We start from the raw sequence: 19,409 nt of genomic DNA on the forward strand, positions 1-19,409 counted from the left end.
GTCTCAATGGAGACCCATCACTCTTTTGGGCACTTTTTACAAAATTCTGGCGAAAGCCATCAGTCTGCAGCTACAGGTTTTTCTTCCAGATTTGATTCATGACATGCAGACAGGGTTTGTGCATGGCAGAAGTATTTTTGATAATATTTTCTCATTTTGGGAGGCCTCAGAATGGGCCATGCAGAGCCGCCAGAGATTGGTCATTCTACTCTTGGACTTTGAGAAAGCTTACGACAGAGTAGACTGGGATTTCTTAGAGGGTACTCTATCTCGCTTTGGTTTTTCAGATGCATGGAGTATCCTCTCTCTACAGATCAGCCCATAGCCAATTGCTCATTGGGGGGGTAAGAGGGGACAGGTTTTAGATTTCCAGATCCGTCCGCCAGGGATGTCCTCTTGCACTGTTTCTTTTTCTGTTTGAGGCGAAAGCTATGAGTATCTACATTAGATCTCAAGCTCATATTTATGGGCTGAGGCTTCCTATCCGCCGGGAAGAAGAGCTCCTGGATAGTGAGTTGGCAGATCACACGGCTGTTTTTTTGGATGCCTCCCCCAGGACACTCACTTCCTTCCAGACAGCCTTGGATTTGTTTTGCACGGCTGCAGGTGCACACATCAATTGGCATAAATCCAGTGGTTTTTGGATTTGCGAGGATGACACCCCGGATTGGGGTAATGATATTGGCTTCACTTGGGTACAGAGGGGCTTCTCCGTCAGATATTTGGGCTGCCAAGTTCGGGTGGGCATCTCTCCCTCACAACAGTTTGCTCCGGTGTTGGAAAGCATCAGAGGAAAGCTCCTTTTCTGGAGCTCAGCCAAACTTGACTTGGCCTCCAGGGTGGTGGTGGTTAACCAGGTTCTTCTAGCCACAGCATGGTTTGTATGCTCTTGTTGGTGCCACTCTAGGGATTGTATCACTCAGCTTAAGAGGCCTGTACGAAACTTTTTATGGAGTGGTCTAGATGGCACAACTGATGTTACAGCCAGGGTGGCTTGGGAGACCTTGATTCTTCCTACAAGAGAAGGGGGTTTGAATATCATCGACCCAGATCTACAATGCAGAGCTTTACTCTGCAAGTTCGTTGTGAGAGGGCTTATGCCAGGACAAGAGCCTTGGAAGGATTTTTTTATCAGATGCATACAGTCTTGCACGCCCAGTTCAGGAGAGGATTGGACACACAGTACTAGATGGGTTTTCACCACAGCCCACCTCAGGTCTCCCTCTTCCCCTCTTATGATTGCTATCCTGAAAGCATGGGCCAGCTTCAAGAGTACTCTTCGCAGGATTCCCCCATCCACCCGTGAAGAGATTGAAAGGCAGCCTATCATGTGGAATGATAGGATTTTGGATGAGCTTGGCAGACCACTTGGAGCTTCTCCTTACATGCAGTGGCCAAGATGGGAGAGGGGCCCTGCATCTACAGTGGGAGCATGGAAAGCCTTCAAGAAGCTTCCTGCAGACCAACAGGCCCAGATGGTTCTTAATCTCAGAGGGAGTGCAGGGAGAGTCCAGCAGATTGATGCAGCCTTGCCCTTGGATTGGGTGGACACAGATGACATGCCTAATCATTGGAATTTCGAATCCATACCAGGAAAAAAAATCTAATCATTCATTTTTTGAATCCATATTCATAAATTTTCACTGTTTTGTGTTATTCATGACCCATGAATCATGTGCCACGTTTTGGCTCCTCTTAAAGACCCATAGAACTAATCATGCAAATCCAACATCTAGACTATATCACCACATAGTCAATAGACATAGAAAAGCTCTCACGTTATTGGTATTTCCATAGCAGACGTCACTCAAATTATTGAGTTCTCCACAAACAGACTGAAGAGCTGCTGCCAAAACCCTCTGATCACGATTAGCGTTTATTTGGCTTGTGTTGGAGCACACAGATAGAGCATCGAAAGATGTGGAGGTGTGCATCCTTATTCTTCAAAGGAATGAAAGAATCCATCTCCTTTTGTTGTATTACACATGTGTTTGAAAGGCAGCATACTCTTGGTTCATTAGAACTGGTAAGTGCAACTTGCTAAAGGTGTGTGAATCTTTCTTGGTACAGGTTGGCTCATGTGACAAATATACTAAATTGGATGTCTTACTCCATGGTCCATGCAAGGACTAACTACTTTACTGCACCCATTTAACATATACTTAAGTTTTCCAACTTTAACAGCAGGGAAGCTCAAAGCATCATTGAAAAAATGCAATGCAAAGTTAAAGCCTAAGGAGCTTACGGACATATGAGCATCATGATGATGCTGACTTGCAAAGGGTGATTGTGAATCTGAACATGATACCGCCGTTCTATACTTTACAATAGGAGCATGATGTGCCAAGTATACTAAGAAGAGTGGAAAGACTCTTAAACCTCTAAGGACTTAATATTGAGAGACCATTGTATTGGGGACATATACACATTGCAGCATGTACACAATTAGGGATTTTGAATTTGTGTTGACACACACATTCTAAAATTTTAAAATAAGTTCACTAAAGAAATCGAGTATTAGCTTTCAAGAAGAGAAGTAGAAATTATCACATCACGTCATCATGCAATCATTTTGGAAGATGAACAGTAAACTGAAGCATAATTGGAGTGCCCTTCAGTTCCCTCTCATCAACTAACTAAATGAAAAACTCATCGGTTGCTTACTTCAGTCTAAACACCAACATTGCTTCCTTTTTCAGCTCACGCACAAGGATAACAAACAAAACTACCATGTTTGCGGAAGTAAATGTAGCCCGTTATTCTGTAGTTGAATTTATTTTAGAGAGAAAACATTACAACGCAAGACATTCAAAGTTATACAAAGGTATCAGTGAGGAATTGAAGGCAGCCAACTAGAGAACACTTGCACTGCCAAGAGAGCCAATGGCACTGAATTCAAGTTGAACGAGTTCACCTCTGGATAAGATAGTCTTGTTGCAAAATATGGTGGAATCCCAATCTCGTTGACCGCAATATAAGGATCAGGAGATATCACAGAGCGACATGCATAATTTACTCGCTTTCCCATCAAATTCATTCGAAACAGTCCATCCTTCTTCTCTAAAAGTTGGCGTATACCAATCTGTTCTGTTTTCTTCCCCATAACTGCAAGAAAAATGGACCATTGCATCAATTGACAAGCAGTCTTCAGCTTAGCCAAGAATACACAAGAGTTAGCCAAGTCTTGCGTTATATGCTTTCTAGCAACAACACAAGAACAGAGAGAATACATACGAATCTTATTTCTGTACAACACGCATGTTCACTTCACGAGCAAGGGGTTCTTTGCAAACATGCAAATACTAACGCTCCACACAATTAGGTTGTCAAATGGATAGCAGACCGCTTACATTTTGTTCAAGCCTGAACAACCTCAAGCCCAAAGTTTTCTTGAGTATGAATGTTTCAATGTGAGTTCACACTATAAGAATACAGGCCACAGCATCACATTAGAATGCCCGGCCAGATGTGTGATCTTCTGTTCTCAAGCAACAGCATTTTGAAATATCCCACCCTCAAATGCAAAGGTATCCAGAGTAACTCCACATTATCACTTGACTGGAATAATTTACAAACAACTACACAGATTGTCAAAAGGACACAATTTTCAATCATATGACCCTAAGTGACTGCTACTGCATCCTTGCCTAATTAATTCGCATCCATATTTCCAACTCAATGCACAGCAGCATGTCAATGATTGCAACTGTTGCAACACTCTCCCCAACCAGCAGTTGTATGTCATCAGCAAACTCAAAGGTAGCACTTACTGGTCATATTTAGGGAACACCAATAACTGTTTTCAGTACTCACACTCAAGAAATGCCCCAAAGCCACCACCACAATGAAGATATGATGGGAAGCTATGAGCAGCCCTAATGATGTTGATATATAACCCTGGGTTCTTCCTCATGAGTCATGATACCATGCTGCAAGCTCAGTCCCTAGTGTCAGGCCCTGAATAATATGGTTGCCTAGTAGGGTCCTGCTCTGCAATGATCCCAAGTCCCCTCTATATGGGGGCAGATCACCACCTACCATGCCTCCCTTGCTCAGGTATCTTGGGTCCCATCAGAGTCTACCCCAAGGAAAATTTGGACGAACCTCATGCATCCTATTTGGAGGTACGAGCATGAGGCTACAAACCCGACAGGGCAAGTAAGAAGCTACCAGAATTCGGTCTACAAAATAGACCTTGACAGAGCTCATTTTCTCAAATCGCAGGCAACAAGCTGTTGTGCTGAAATGCTGATCCCCAGAGAACACTCAACAAACCACACCCGAATCCCTCAGACTCAACGATGCCAAGGGCTGCAATGAGGCCACATAGAACAATGCACCAGCTGTCAAGAAGACAAAGAACTATGGTCATCTCATCTGCAATCTCTGGGTCTAGAGGCTCGTATTCCAGACGCGGTCCCATTAGACCAAATCCTGCACTCCCAAGTGGTATCACAGGGCCTCAAGCTCAACAAGGAAAAAGAAGGGGGCATCCCAGAAAACCTATCTCAGAAGGGGAAAGCACCTCTTCAGTCTTGTATGTCCCCCAATGAGCACTTGGATTGAGCTCGCTGCAGAGAGAGCGCAAACACAACGGATCATCTCTCTAGCTGCCCCATCTTGTGCATTATGATCCCCAAAAAACCCCATCCCATAAGCCTTCTCAAAGTCAAGAAGAATCTCTTGCTGATATGTCCACTCAAGAGCTTCCTAACAGAAAACACGTTGTCCAAGATGTTGCTGTCCTAGACAAGACTGGTATGTCTACCATGAATCAATTCCAAGAGAAGTGAGCAAAGGCAAAGCCTCAAGACCTTGTCCACAAATCAGGTCCAAAAGGAGTAGGAAAACGATTCAGACCGTGACTAATATCTTGTAAGATGTTCGAGAAGGATGATGAGGCTCCATTGCCTTGCACGGGGATGTCTGTTCTATCTCTCCCTTGGGGATAAGGCAGTTCCTACCATGAGAGGGAGAGAGGAAATTGAAACCTGAACGCCCTAGCCTAGTCCACCTACAGGGAGGGTGCCATTGCATGGAAAAAGAATGAAAGAAAGTTTATTAAAGTCTTCAGAAGACCGATGGGTCTATGAGACTGAAAATCCTGGTACAAACGAGCAGGATATGTTGGCCACCAGGCCAGCCCCCACAGCTGAAAGAGGGAGACAAGGTCTCTTTCAAAACCACATTGCATGTAGGATAAACCAATGAAACGTGTCATGAGCACAAAAAAGACTACAAACCATCTGCGTAATACAATGATTCAGATATAACCATATACCTGCCAAGAATAGGGTGCACCAAGTATGATGGCTCGTGAACTGTCTGCCACAAGCATGTCTTAGGACGTAGAACATTCAAGCATACACAATGCACCTCGCCTCCCAAGGAAGCCACATAAGAAATAAACTCAACCAAATATATCTTGAAAATAGCCCTATAAGATTATGAAGGCTGTGCAAAAGTGCTTGCCAGCTGATTTGACACAGCATTCAATCATATATCTTCACATGGCAGGGAAACAGAAAATCATCTTACCAGTGGAGCTATCAAGCAACCGATTAATACAGTTCTGCAGATTCAGCCAAAAAGTTGTAGCTTGTCCAGAATTTACTGCAACCAAGGCAGGAGAATCATTTTTTCTCTTGCTTTCATGGAAAAGGTCCATTAGGTTCACGTTCGCTTGGATCAACTGAGCATAAAGAACATTCATTGGGTGCTCCATTATCTAGAAAGGAAAGAAAAAAAAAACACAAGATGTTAAAGCAGGCTGATGCAGGTACGCTTTAATCTGGTAGCTCAAGAAAAATTATTTTGAATTTGATAAACCCCCCCAAAAAAACAGCACTGATTTCCAAAAACAACTCAAAGAAACATACATGTAGTCACCATGGATGATTCCTGCTAAAGCCATCATGAGCACAGTGCACCGCATGTGGTTGCCTTGGTTAAAGATAAAGTACTTGTATAAAGGTTTTTAGTCCTGTGTGGCTGCACTTTGCAGTCAGGTTAATAGGAAAGACCAAATTGGAAACAAAGATCATGTAACATGTTTGCCTCTGCCGATCTCAGATGTTGGATTGTGCCTTAATAAGAGGTCACATATTATCAGGATGAAATGTTTAGAAATACTCGTTATCAGCATGGGAGTTCTAGAAACACATGTACCCCAGAAGCTAACTCTCAAGTTTCGTTTAAGGCATAGAGCTGGTAAATTACAACCAGAATGGAAGAATCCTCTACTCACCTTCAGATGCAATTTCATGCAACAACTTTAATTCATAATCCAAGCAAATCTGATAACGCCATCTAATAAATGTACTCAGTCTCAACTCTTTTTCTGTGTATCTTGTACTTTTCAAAGGACATCAACAACTAATGCCTAGCCTACAAATAAAAGCAATACAACAGCACCCCAAAAGGTAAACATAGTAACACAGTCATCAATCAAGCAAATACCAAATGTCTCTCCCCGTATTAATACAACACAACACATGCATCACCACACAAAAAGAGAGGGAGGAGAGGGACTAAAAGGACCAGCTTACTGCGCCTTGAATCTTGTTGGGAGGCCGGAATCTGTTAGGTGGGACAAGCACAGCTTCTAGAAAGAAATCAGACGATCCAGCACATTTATTTGTACCTGCCCTTTCCCAGTATTTCTGAGCATCCCATATAAGGGAGCAAATATGCCTTTCTTTCTCCCACAGAAGGTTGATGTGTGCTTTTACCTGAAAAAATGAAAACAGGAAAGGAAAGTGACAGTTAGGAAACAAAAAATGAGCTTGCTTATGCCAACAGTTACAACTACATGTTGTCTTTCTTCTGAGAATATAAACAAACCCATTGTCCTAAGGGAAGGATTCAGTGCATAAGCATCTGCAAAAGTATACATTCAGTTCGTTAAAAAAAACATATACATTCAGTGTACACACATTCCTAAGCTGGCACCAAATATATGCGTGTATGCACATAGACACGAATGTGCATGTGCATAGGTTTACATGTACACACATGCATGCCCACACACATAAGTACATGCTGTAAGGAAGATATAACATCCACAATGAGGACAATGACACCTACTCCTGGCTTCATTCTCCTTGCTTCCCCTGTGCATGTGCTCACATCTTTCAAAACCTCAGTCCACCCTCGCCCTTGCCCTCACTCCCCCCTACCTGCCATCAGGAACCCTCCTGCCTGCCCCCCTTTTACCTTAACTACCACAAGCTGTCCCGCTCCCACAGCCTATTCTTTGGTTCCCCCTAGGTCGATTTATCCCCCCTGTTCCCTAACATGCAACTGCTACTCCCCCATTGGAGCTACATTTGCACCCCCGACAGCTAAAGTTACCCCCCCGCCTCTCTCTCCTCCCCCCCAAGGCTAGCCTTCCTCTTCCCACCCTAAAGCTGCCTTCTGCAGTCTCCTCTCTTTTTCTATCCATTTTGTCTCTTGGCTCCCCACTATGGAGCAGCTAGGAGGCTTGGTTCTTGGAATGTGATCTTGAATTGTAACTGTTGATTTGACATCCATCCCCAGAACAAGCAATAAGTAGAGTACAACTCCTCCATGAAAACGCAGTAGGGTACGTTGTCCCACCTGCAAACAAGTTCGCATCTTTTCTAGGCCATCCCTGCTCACAAAGGGAGCCGGATCTCTACAGGAAGGGGGTGTCCCTCTTCCAGCTTACCTCTGTGGAAATGAACGAGCACCTCCTCTTGTGGAGCCAATGTTCCTAGGTTCTTCCTTGAACTTTGTACTTGCATGACAGCAAGGTTCCATAGTCGATGACATGGAGACAAAGCAGCGCATACTCGTTTTCCAATGACTCTTTGTTCCCCACCTGAAGCAGTTTTGTCCTCCCAATATGGGGGTTCATAGATGGGGTCAATGATCTCTAAAATGCACAACCAAAATGAAACCGTCAATTGAAAGAAAGCTAGTTTCCTCTAGGTCTGTTCTACGAGCTTTTTTTTATACCAAACCCCGCACTTGCCAACCATTGCTGGTAGATAATTGATTAAGAGTACATAGTATGGGGTGCATTAGGAGTTAAAGAATATTCTCAGCTCCTTTATTGATGAGCAGTTCAAAGTTTTTATCAAGAAGATGAGGCCGCAAGGCTGCACGGCCAATGCCTTGAATGTTGGGATTCTAATCACTTGGCCAAATTCTACTCATGCTATATAGATCATGCTCCTCCCGTAATGACAAAAATAGGGTATGCCCCGCAAAAAGCACCCAAGCTCCAACACTCAACTCTAAAAACTTGGACCATAGGAGCAGCTCACATATTAGCTGTTGGATTAAGTGATAGGCAAGAATAAGAGACTGATTTAAAGAGACAAGGAGATTTGTGGTGTGCAAATGTGCATGAGAGAGAGAGAGATTTCTTAACCTTTGCCTAAAGGCCAAAAAAGCCTATTTTTCTATCACGCCTCCAAGAAACTACAGATGAAACAAAACTAGGAAACAACCTCAAAAAGACCTATCCTATCATGTCCCGTCCTATCCTATGTCATAGGGTCCGAGCAGGATCCCATTAGTAATACTAGTGTCCCTTGAACATGTCCAAGATCTAGCATTGATGTCCTCAACTCCTCTCTGTAGGATGTACACATAGGTGTCGTGAGACAACCTGACATCAAGAGGCCTCTATGATGGTACCCAGAACAGGGCGGGTGCTCGCAAGACTTGTTTGTAGTCTCCTATTAACCTCTAGCATGCTTGAAAGTGGAGGTCTTGGTCCCAACGAGCAACAACCTAACATTGGTCTCGTGGAGCTAGACCCTTGGTTCTAGTTGCCACATAAATCAATGCATACTCCAAACTACAAATTATTTGGGCAGCGTGTGTAGGACAGCCTAGAGAAAGGCATCCCATTGTTTTCCAAGTATGACAACCACTCTCTCTCAAAGGCTCCCCTGAGAAACAGTAAATCTCTAGCTTAGAGAGTTTATACACAAGTCAAAGGACAATATGGAAGACATTTGTTGGACATGTGTACCACTCATGAGCTGCTCATATGCACATGGGCTAGAGAAATGGACAGCCTCAAAGAGAGACACAAGCTGCCCACACAGCAGGACCGCGTCATGGGATCTCCTGCCTTCATGGATAGCTTTTAGACATCATCTCACAGGTTCCACATTGAGACTGGATGAGAGGTCAAGGCCACACGATGCCACCATGAGTTCAGACTATGCACTCTATGTGATGTAGAGAAGTTGGAGACTGAGCAGTATGTGATCACGAGATGCCATTGGACCATCAGAGACATGGGAGATACCCAGCAACTAGTCATTGATTATACAAATCAAAGATGTGTGCCGCTCTCTATGTGTGGATTTGACACACACTCACACGACCAGCACACAGCCACAACCACAAGCAGTAGCTGATCACAAACTTTTTCTTCATAGGAGATGAACCCACACTCAACGGTAGATTCCAAAATAGCTCCTCCTATTCAAGGTACCCGATGCCACCATGAGTTAAGACTATGCACTCTATGTGACCTAGAGAAGTTGGAGACCGAGCAACATGTGCTCATGAGATGCCCTCGGTCCTACGAGATACATGGGAGTACCCACTATCTCTTTGAGCATGGGTTTATGCGACCAGTCATTGATTAACGATGTGCCGCTCTCTATGTGCGACTTTGACACACACTCACGCGACCAGCATACAGCCAGGACCACAAGAAGCAGCAGATCATAAACTTTTTCTTCACAAGAGATGAGGCCACACTCAATGGCAGATCGTAAACTACCTCCTATTCAAGGTACCCTACTTGCAGCCTCACGGAGGCAAGGCATTTCATGGTGTTGGAGGGTTAGGCACAGAGCAGTAGGCCAGAGTGTGGTAGATACAAATCTCAGACATTCTATAGAGGCACTGAGACTCCAGTTGGGAGAGGCAATACAGAGTATTTTTTCTCCTTTTCGTCAATCCACTTCTTGGTAGACTCTTGCACCCTTCTCCCACACACAAGACACAGGGTAAATGAAGGGCTTACAGTTGTAAATCCTAGACCTCTTTTAGAGATATGACAGCCCACCAGATCCTACACAATGATCAAGGCTAGAGTACCAGCGTATTCGCAGCACCTTCAATGTTCCCGCAGCAATATACCTCAAATACTCTAGTTGTTTTCTCTTCTGCCGTTTGTAGTAGGAAAGATGTAGGAAGAAATGGTCCGAGTGTTGGATGCCAAGACCAGCCAACATGCCTCATAGATGAAGGAGCTGGAAATTCAAGTTAGCCAACCTTAAAACAAAAAATGAGATGGTGAAGACACGCATTCAACTTGAAGGAGAGATTCAGCCACCTTTCAATGATGAGTTGATGTTGAAGACTTAGTCTCCACCTACGTGGCCAATACCCCAGGGTCAGCATAGGTTAGGATAAGTCAGTCCCATGGCACAAGGCGGTTACTGAGCATGTAGTGGATACCACTGTCTGTAACTGATAAGTAGTGGTGGGCTAATGCAATAGTATGATGTTTTGTAACAAGGGCTATTACTAAAAGATATAACTGACTACAGACTTATATAACAGTCGGAAAGGATCTGGACAGCTATAAAAGTCCCGGTGGCAATGTGCCTTTACCCCAACAACCTCCCACCTAAAGGCCAATGTGCCTAAAGGGGAGAAAAGAATAAAAATTACAGCAATATACAGTTACTGTATACAAGACCATAAAATAAGAATGGTCTTATCCTAATCCCATGATGTGGCGGCAATGTGCAAACCGCTCTGTAGGCAAGCTCTTAGTGAGCAAATCTACAGGATTATCATCAGTGTGCACTTTCAGAAGCTCGAGTCGCTTGTCTTCCAGTACCTCCCTGATGAAATGATATTTCACATCAATGTGCTTGGTCTTTTGATGAAAGACCGGATTCTTTGCCAACATGATAGCACTCTGACTATCACAATGCAAAACTGGCATATCTCCTGTAATGCCCAAATCTCCCACCAGCCGAGTAAGCCATATTGCTTCCTTGCAAGCCTCAGTGGCTGCAACATATTCAGCTTCAGTGGTTGACAGTGCAATGCATTTCTGCAACCGAGACACCCATGATATAGCACCTCCTGCAAATGTGAAAATATAACCGGTAGTAGACTTCCGGTTATCTGCATTCCCTGCATAGTCTGAATCTGTAAAACCATGCACCAATGCATCCTGCCTACCATAGCATATGCACAAGTCTTTGGTACCCTTGAGATACCTCAAGACACCTTTCACTGCTTCCCAGTGCCTCTTGCCTGGATTTGCCATATACCTGCTGATGACTCCCACCGCAAAAGCAATATCCGGACGAGTGGCAACCATGGCATACATCAAAGAACCAACTGCAGATGCATACGGAACCTTGGCCATTTCAGCCTTATCATCATCTGATCTGGGGCTGTCCTTACTGCTGAGTTTTAAATGTGGAGGCAACGGGGTACTAATAGACTTTCCCCCCTCCATTTTAAACCGCTGCAGTACTTTGTCAATGTACTCCTTCTGTGACAGAAACAAAAGTCCCTTGGACCTGTCACGAGTAATCCGCATGCCAAGAATATGATTTGCATCACCCAAGTCTTTCATGTCAAAAGACTTATGCAGTTGTTTCTTCAAAGTACTAATCTCATGCTGAGATTTACTGGCAATAAGCATGTCATCCACATATAGAATGAGTAGCATCAAACTGCCATCCTTTGCCCGTTTGGTGTACAAGCAATGATCGGTCTCACACCTATGATACCCTTGCAGTCTTCACATCCATCTGACATAAATCCATGTCCTCATGAGCAACAAGAGCTAACACTGCTCTCAAAGTAGTCATCTTGACTACAGGGGAAAAGATCTCATCAAAGTCAATGCCCTTCTCCTGCTTAAATCCCTTGGCAACCAATCTGGCCTTATACCTCGGTAAAGCATTTGAATCCACTTTGACTTTGTAAACCCACTTGCATGGCAAAACCTTTCTGCCTGCAGGTAGCTGCACCAAGTCCCATGTATCATTTTGAAGTAGGGAGTCCATTTCTGACTGCATGGCTTTCTCCCACTTCTTTTTCTCTGTTCTTCCCATAGCTTCCTTGAAGCTGGAAGGCTCACCACAATCTGTCAGCATGATAAAATCAGCCACATTATTGGCTCCTGGAACAAACCTGGCAGGAGGCCGTTGTACACGGGTGCTCCTCCTAACAAAATGTTCCGGATTAGGCTGCTGTCCAGCCTGTTCGTCATGCATGACGGGTGGCTGTATCACCATATCTGGCTGTTCTACAGCCCCATCTGCTGGCATATCCAGTGGTGCATCATTGGCAAAATTATCTGGCTGATTTTCAGCCTGTATACCCTCTTGAACAGGGTTATCTGCAGCAGCCTGCTGCTGCATATAAATAGGCATTCTTTGCTGTCCAACATCATCATAAATAACCCTCCTGTATTCCACAGGTTGCACGGGTTCCTTGTGTACACTATCCTCTTTAAAGATGACATCATTGCTGCGTATAATCTTCCGTTTAGCGGGATCCCATAACCTGTACCCCATTTCACCTTCGTCACCATAACCCATAAAGATGCATCTGGAAGACTTTGGCTCCAGTTTGGTGCGCAGTTCTTTGCGTACATGAGCAAAGCACTCGCAGCCAAATACACGTAAGTGCTTATATGAGGGTGGCTTGCCAGACCACACTTCCTCTGGCACTTTCAACTCCAAAGCCTTGTTTGGCGACCTGTTAATAATGTGAACTGCTGTTTGCACGGCTTCTGCCCAAAAGCCATGGGGCAATGCAGCATAAGACAACATACATCGAACCTTCTCCTGAATAGTTCGATTCATTCGCTCACTTACACCATTTTGAGATGCATTATGAGGGGCTGTGAGTTCCTGTTTGATGCCCTTAGCTTCGCAAAACTGCACAAAAGCATGTGACACATACTCACCCCCATTATCGGATCTGAGGCATTTCAGCCTGCGACCTGTCCGATTCTCAACCTGAGCGACAAACTTCTTGAAAGCATCTAAGGCATCGCTTTTATGCTTCAAGAAATAGACCCACACTCTGCGTGTGGCATCATCAATAAAAGTAATGAAATACTTTGCACCCCCTAGTGATAACTGTGGCATCTCACACAAATCAGTGTGCACTAGATCAAGCGGTGCTCTATTCTGGGGAGTTCTCCTCTTATGAGGAGTCACAGAATGCTTGCCAAATATGCAATGATCACAAGTAGGCAAATCTGAAAAAGAAAGAGACGGCAGATAACCCAAACGTGATAGTTCTTGCATTCCTTTAATAGACATGTGTCCCAACCGGCTATGCCACAATGAAACCTTTGGCAGCTCGGTTATGGCAACAACATGATTACCCACACTGGAAACATAAAGAGGGTACAAGGTATCACTCTTATAACCCTCAGCCACTACAACTTGGCCATCAGTAATCACCCATTTGGAATCCCCAAATGTGGTGTGGTAACCACTGTCATCCAACAAGCCAGTGCTAATCAGATTTTTCTTGATTTGCGGCACATGGCGGACACCATCAAGCATAAATATGCGTCCATCAGGGAATACTATCTGTATACTGCCAATCCCTGCAATCTGACATGCATAGTTGTTCCCTAGATGAACAACTCCATGAGTACCTGTGTAGGAAGTAAACCACTCCCTATGAGGAGTAACATGAAAAGAAGCACCTGAATCCAAGAGCCAGGTGTGCATGTCATGGCCATCAATAACCAATGTATGTGCAATTACAGCAGAAGAACATAATACCTCATGTCTGTCACTGTCACTGTCCTCTACAGCAACATTCATTGCATCCAAGTCATCTACCTTGGCCTTGCCTTTGCCTTTGCTTCCACTGTCTGCATCCTTTGCCTAAGCCTTCTTGGCTTTCTGATCCCGTATAAACTTGAAGCACTTAGACTTCACATGTCCCTTCTTGCCACAATAAAAGCATTCAATATCCTTTTTGCCACGGGACTCACTGCGGGATTTGGACTTACTAGCAGATCTGCCCTTCTGCTGAGTCCTGCCTCTATCCTGTACCTGCAAGGCATTTGAAGACTTGCTGCTCGCATTATTCTTCCTGCTCATCTCCTCCATAAGGAGAGAGCTCTCTACATCAGCATACATAAGAGTGACATTCGAATTTGACAGGGTGGTCTTGAAAGTGTCCCAACTCTCAGGGAGGGTACACAACAAGAAAGTAGCCTTGAACTCCTCATCAAGGTTCAATCCCTGTGCAATAAGCTGTGTAAAGATGGCATTGAACTCACTCAAGTGTGAGGTCATAGGTGTACCTTCCTTCATGCGAAGATCAACCAGCTTCTTCAACCAATAAACCTTACTGGCTGAACTCTTTTGGGCATACAATTCTTCTAGTCTGTGCCATAGACCATAAGAGGTCTTTTCAGCCTGAACATTGAACACAAGGGTATCAGAAATAGTAAGCATGATAGCTGCCCTTGCGGACAAATCAAGCTCCTCCCAGTCATCAGCTGCCATGTCAGATGGCTTGACACCCTTCAGCCTTATGGGCTTAGAAATCTTCTTTAACAGAAGTACATTCAAACACTGTTCTGCCCATAATGCATAGTTGTGTGCTCCTTCCAATTTCTTTATGTTCAGAATTGAAGATTCACTTCCCCCTGATGCCATATCAGATAAGGAAAGTTCCTGTCTCCCTGTAAGTCAAAAATGACTGAATAAAGGTCTGATTTCTCAGAAAAAACCTGCTCTATAAAGAGTCAGGAGCACTCACAATAGTGCTGATTTTTTACTGTCAAGAGAATCTGCAGCAAAACAGTAAATTTCCTCCAGTTACTGTACCTTCTGACACACTGTACCGTGCTCAAATAGGCATAAAATTCTGATTTCTCAAGAAAGAACAGTAATTTCAGAATGCTGCAGTTGCTCCACAAGTGCTTTAACAGTGCATCATCATCTGACAAAGCACAAACACTGCTGTAAACACTGCTGTTCTGATCACTTCTCCCACCTCAGATGAGGTATTGCACTGATTTAATATGCATAAACCACTTGGCATACACTGTTTTGTTCACCAAAAAAAAATCAGACACTTCAGCCTGTCACAAACCTGCAACAGAAAATGGGATAAATCCCAAGCAATCACCCTTGTGCCAAGGGGATAAAAGGCATCTGAAGATCTCTGACAGTAACCCAAGTGTTCTCAAGCAAAATCTGGGCAAAAGCCCCTTGATTTGACACTTGTACCAAGTGAAAACAACCTCAACAATGAGGGATAAGGCATACAATGTGCAAATCTCTCTGACAAAATCAACTAATAGTGTAATGCAAATACTGCCCTGTGTAGAAAAGGCATACATAGATCCCAACGTACAAACACTCAATGAGGAACCTTTTGAGCACTGTCAACGATGGACAGTTAGGGACCGAGTAAACTCGATGCGCCCTGGCCAAGCGTGGCTCAACTGAGATTCTTTGAGTGTTGCACAAGAAATGTGACCTGCATGAAAATGTCACCTCCACACTGCGGAAATCGAGACAAATGTGTGCTCTCTGGTACCACACTACCTCAAGGCATACAAAGCATCAACTGCCAGGCAAAAGCCCTATGATCTGCTCACCCGTAAACTGAGATTCAAACCCAGTAAAAGCATAAAAGTCCTCTGCAAAATCTAGGCATTTCCTTCACGAAAACAGATAACTGTGCAATCAACCACACACTGTGGTTCTGTTCACCTCAAGCACGAGGGAGATGAAGGTACTTGCTGTACTTTCAAGAAAACACAGTTTTGAGAACTGAAAGATGATCCTGAATGAAGAGCAGAGTGCTCTTTCTCCTTCTCTTTCTTCCCCAAAAAAAAAGATGTACCTGCTGTACTTTCGTACCTGTGTACCTGTGCAGGGTACAAATGTACCTGCTGTACCTGTGCAGGGTACAGATCCAAGGAGAAATGTACTCCTCTGACGCAGATCCAGAAAAAAAAAAATGCCTTCCTGTCGAAATTCCCTGACACAGCTCCCTGTCACCGTCCGTACCGCGGTCCGTACTGTACGGCAGAAGGCTGTCCATATGGCTGTACTGCCGACGTCTGTTCGTACGGATGTACGGACGACGTACGTCCGTACTATTGTACGGCGTGCGAAATGGCGCCTGCGCGATGCGCTGCCCGCTGCAGCCCGCGCTGCCTCGCTGCCCTGCGCGATGCGCTGCCCCGCTGCGCTGACCCGCGCCGCCCTGCTGCAGCTGCCTGCGCGACCTGCGCTGCTGCCTGCTCTGCCTCGCTGCAGCCCCGCTGGCCCGCGATGCGCTGCCTGCTGCTGCTCCTGCTGCTTTGCTCGCGCGCGCTGCTGAGGGTGCTGAGGGCTCAAGGCCCGAGGGGCTAGGGAGTGGAGAAGGAGGATAGGAGAGGCTGGCTCTGATACCAGTTGAAGGGATAGGAAGGGGGAAGAAGAGCAAGAGGGAGAGAGTGTGAGAGAGAGAGAGACTCAAATGTGCGGGTGTGAAGTGATGAGCCACACCACAAACTCATTAGTTTTATTAGGATTAGGTTTTACCCTATGACTGTCTTAAGACAGTCATAGGTGTCCTATCTTTAATAAAGGGGTGGCAATGTGCCTTTACCCCAACAAAATAGGCCTGAGGAAGATCTCTCTCCACATCACGTTGGTATTGCATACTTCACACGAAATAGAAGTCGGACAGACACTGCATCACAAACGGAAGATCTAGACGGCGTTCTACACGACTCTGATTATATTCCAAGTGGCACAAGTTCCTCGGACAATTCATTACATAGTAGGACACTGCATGAAGCACAAGCTGAATTACAAAAACTGATGCTGCCTAGTCCTACACAAGAACTCCTACAAAGAGCACTTGCAGCAAATATTGCAAATAATGTATTTGTTAGTGCAAGACAAACACTGAATTTCAATCCCCTCCCCAAACCTCCTAAAAAGAAGACACATGAAATAGAAGTCGGGCAGACACTGCATCACAAACGGAAGATCCAGATGACATTCTACACGACTCTGATTATATTCCAAGTGGCACAAGTTCCTCAGACAATTCATTACATAGCAGGGAACTGCATGAAGCACAAGCGGAATTACAAAAACTAATGCTGCCCAGTCCTACACAAGAACTCCTACAAAGAGCACTTGCAGCAGATATTGCAACTAATGTATTCGTTAGTGCAAGACAAACGCTGAATTTCAATCCCCTCCCCAAACCTCCTAAAAAGAAGACCTCCCAAGTACAAGCTAGTGCACCAGTACAACCAAAGATGCAGAACCCACTAGTCAAAGCAACCAAATTTACTGGCAAAGATAAAGAAGACCCTGACAGTCATGTTGGACAGTTTGAGACAAGATGGACAGCTAGTGGATTTGGACAATTGCCAGATGCTACCAAAAAAGAACAATTTGCAACTACCTTCAATGATAAAGCAATGAACTGGTTTATGCAGTACGGTGTTGCTCATTTTGCTAACTATGACACATTAAAAGTAGCATTCTTGAGTCGTTTCAGAAAAGAGAAAACCTCAACAAAAGACTAACAGTAGACCAACAACCCACCCAGGAGCAACTGGGGGATTATTTTTGCAAAGGATTAAACAAAGAACTGAGAACTGCAGTAGCTGGCAGGGACCAGCTTGGAGGAGCAAATGACTTTAATAATTTGGTAGAAGCAACCCAACGAGCAGAAAGGAGACTTGGTACAATATCAAAATCCAAGAAGACAAAGAAGAAAAAGCATTCAGATTCAGATACGGACACTAATAGTGAAGCAGAAGAAGACACTGAGCTACATCATCAAAAGAAGATGAAGATGATGAAGAATATTCCAAGAAAGAAAAGAAGAAGAAAAACAAAGAAAAATCCACAGCAAAAAAGACAGTAGATAAAATCTCCAAGCTGGAGAAAATGATCAAGGAGCAGCTTCAAAGCTTGAAGCCACCACCTCAAGCACCACAGCCCCAAAAGATTCCATGTGAATTTTGCTAGAAAGATAACCATGACAAAGAAAGATGTTGGTACAAGCCAAACTACAGAGGGAGGATACCACCCTGTGTACAACAACAACACAATCAAGAGCCAGCTGTACTTGCCAATCAAGTAGCACTAGCAAGGCCATCCCAACAAAGATATCTAAATGCAACCCCTAGAAGGCCATTTCAGCAACAATGGGAAAATCAACAACAACAATAGCAAGGACAAACCTAGGCATGCACTTATTGTGGCATGGATGGCCATAGGCAAGGCCCACAATGTGAATTTTGGTGTAAACATCGTGGGGAAAGAGGCATGCAAATCATCCATTATGATGGAAGAAACAATCAAAACGGTCAACAACAACAACCTCCGGGAGTGAATATGGTATATATAGCTCCTCATAATCCGGATAATGGGGATAGCCAGGATCTTCAGTCAGGTTGAGCTCTGCTCGTTGGATGTGGTTCCACACCGTCCTTTTACAGCTGTACATGCCTCTGTGGATACTTCTTGGGAGATTATAGCGAGCATAGCAGCCTGGCATATCTGGAGATCCAGATGCACAGAGGCTATGGAAGGTACTCAGGTTCATCCCTCGCACACATTGGCTAGTATCTGGACAGACATCGTGCACACTCTGATGGCCGTATGGACGGGTATGCAGGGGGACTCCCGTGCAGCCTCAGCTAGGAGGGCTTCTTTCTTCAGGGAATGGAAGGATTCTCCTTTCTTCTCTGAATCTACTACAAGGTTGAGATGGCACTTTCAGCCTCAGCCTTGGTTTCTTTCCACCTCACTCTCAGGGGGTTTTTTATTATCCTCATGATTTCATGATGTATTCCGCTTTGAGCTTGCTCTCGCGGGTTTTTGTTCTTACTTAATAGAAGTCTTTTTCATGGAAAAAAATAATAATAATCCGGATAACATTTACAACAATCAGCAAAGTCCAAATACTACTCATGCATTAGCTGTTACAAGGTCACAAAATACAAAGCCTATACAAGGGTTGGGACAAACACAAAGAGACAATGCCAAGGCAATGAATTGGCCTAATCAAAATGAGACAAGAAACAAAGCATTGCAACAAGTACTTGCCAACAATGCTTCCCAAGATGTCAGAAAAGAGCATCACATTAACAAAGGCAAGGGCATCAGTCAATATAAACAGATCCGACAGCAGTCTGACAATAGTATGTCGGTACTACAAACCAAAGATGGCAACCAGGCGCAAGCTCCTCAAAGCAGTCAAAAGACATCAGAACAGATTGCAATAGATAGAAACTACATAGAAAAAGCCTCCTCAGAACAACACACATCTGCAAAACAGCATATGCATTCTGCAGACAGAACAGGATCAAAAATACCAGAGAGGGAAAACAAAGATATAACAGCAGAACCGCAAGATGTGCTACATTCCATCAC

At 44.3% G+C, this 19,409-nt stretch overlaps 1 protein-coding gene across 1 annotated transcript in view; it reads right to left on the bottom strand.

Annotated features, from left to right (window-relative positions):
* LOC147891213 (DNA-directed RNA polymerase I subunit 1-like) overlaps positions 1–19,409 on the bottom strand; it is a 111,553-nt gene that overhangs the window by 11,232 nt on the left and 80,912 nt on the right. The window contains exons 6-8 of the mRNA XM_087389257.1: positions 6,549–6,731; positions 5,539–5,728; positions 2,915–3,105 (exon numbers count right to left, since the gene is read on the bottom strand). Of these exons, the coding sequence (XP_087245383.1) occupies positions 2,915–3,105; positions 5,539–5,728; positions 6,549–6,731 (564 nt within the window). The remainder of the gene's footprint in view (positions 1–2,914; positions 3,106–5,538; positions 5,729–6,548; positions 6,732–19,409) is intronic.

This window comes from Dipteris shenzhenensis, chromosome 18 (assembly GCF_047967505.1).
Source record: "Dipteris shenzhenensis isolate YYH24624 ecotype China chromosome 18, Dip_SZ_1.0, whole genome shotgun sequence".
Lineage (NCBI taxonomy): Eukaryota > Viridiplantae > Streptophyta > Polypodiopsida > Gleicheniales > Dipteridaceae > Dipteris > Dipteris shenzhenensis.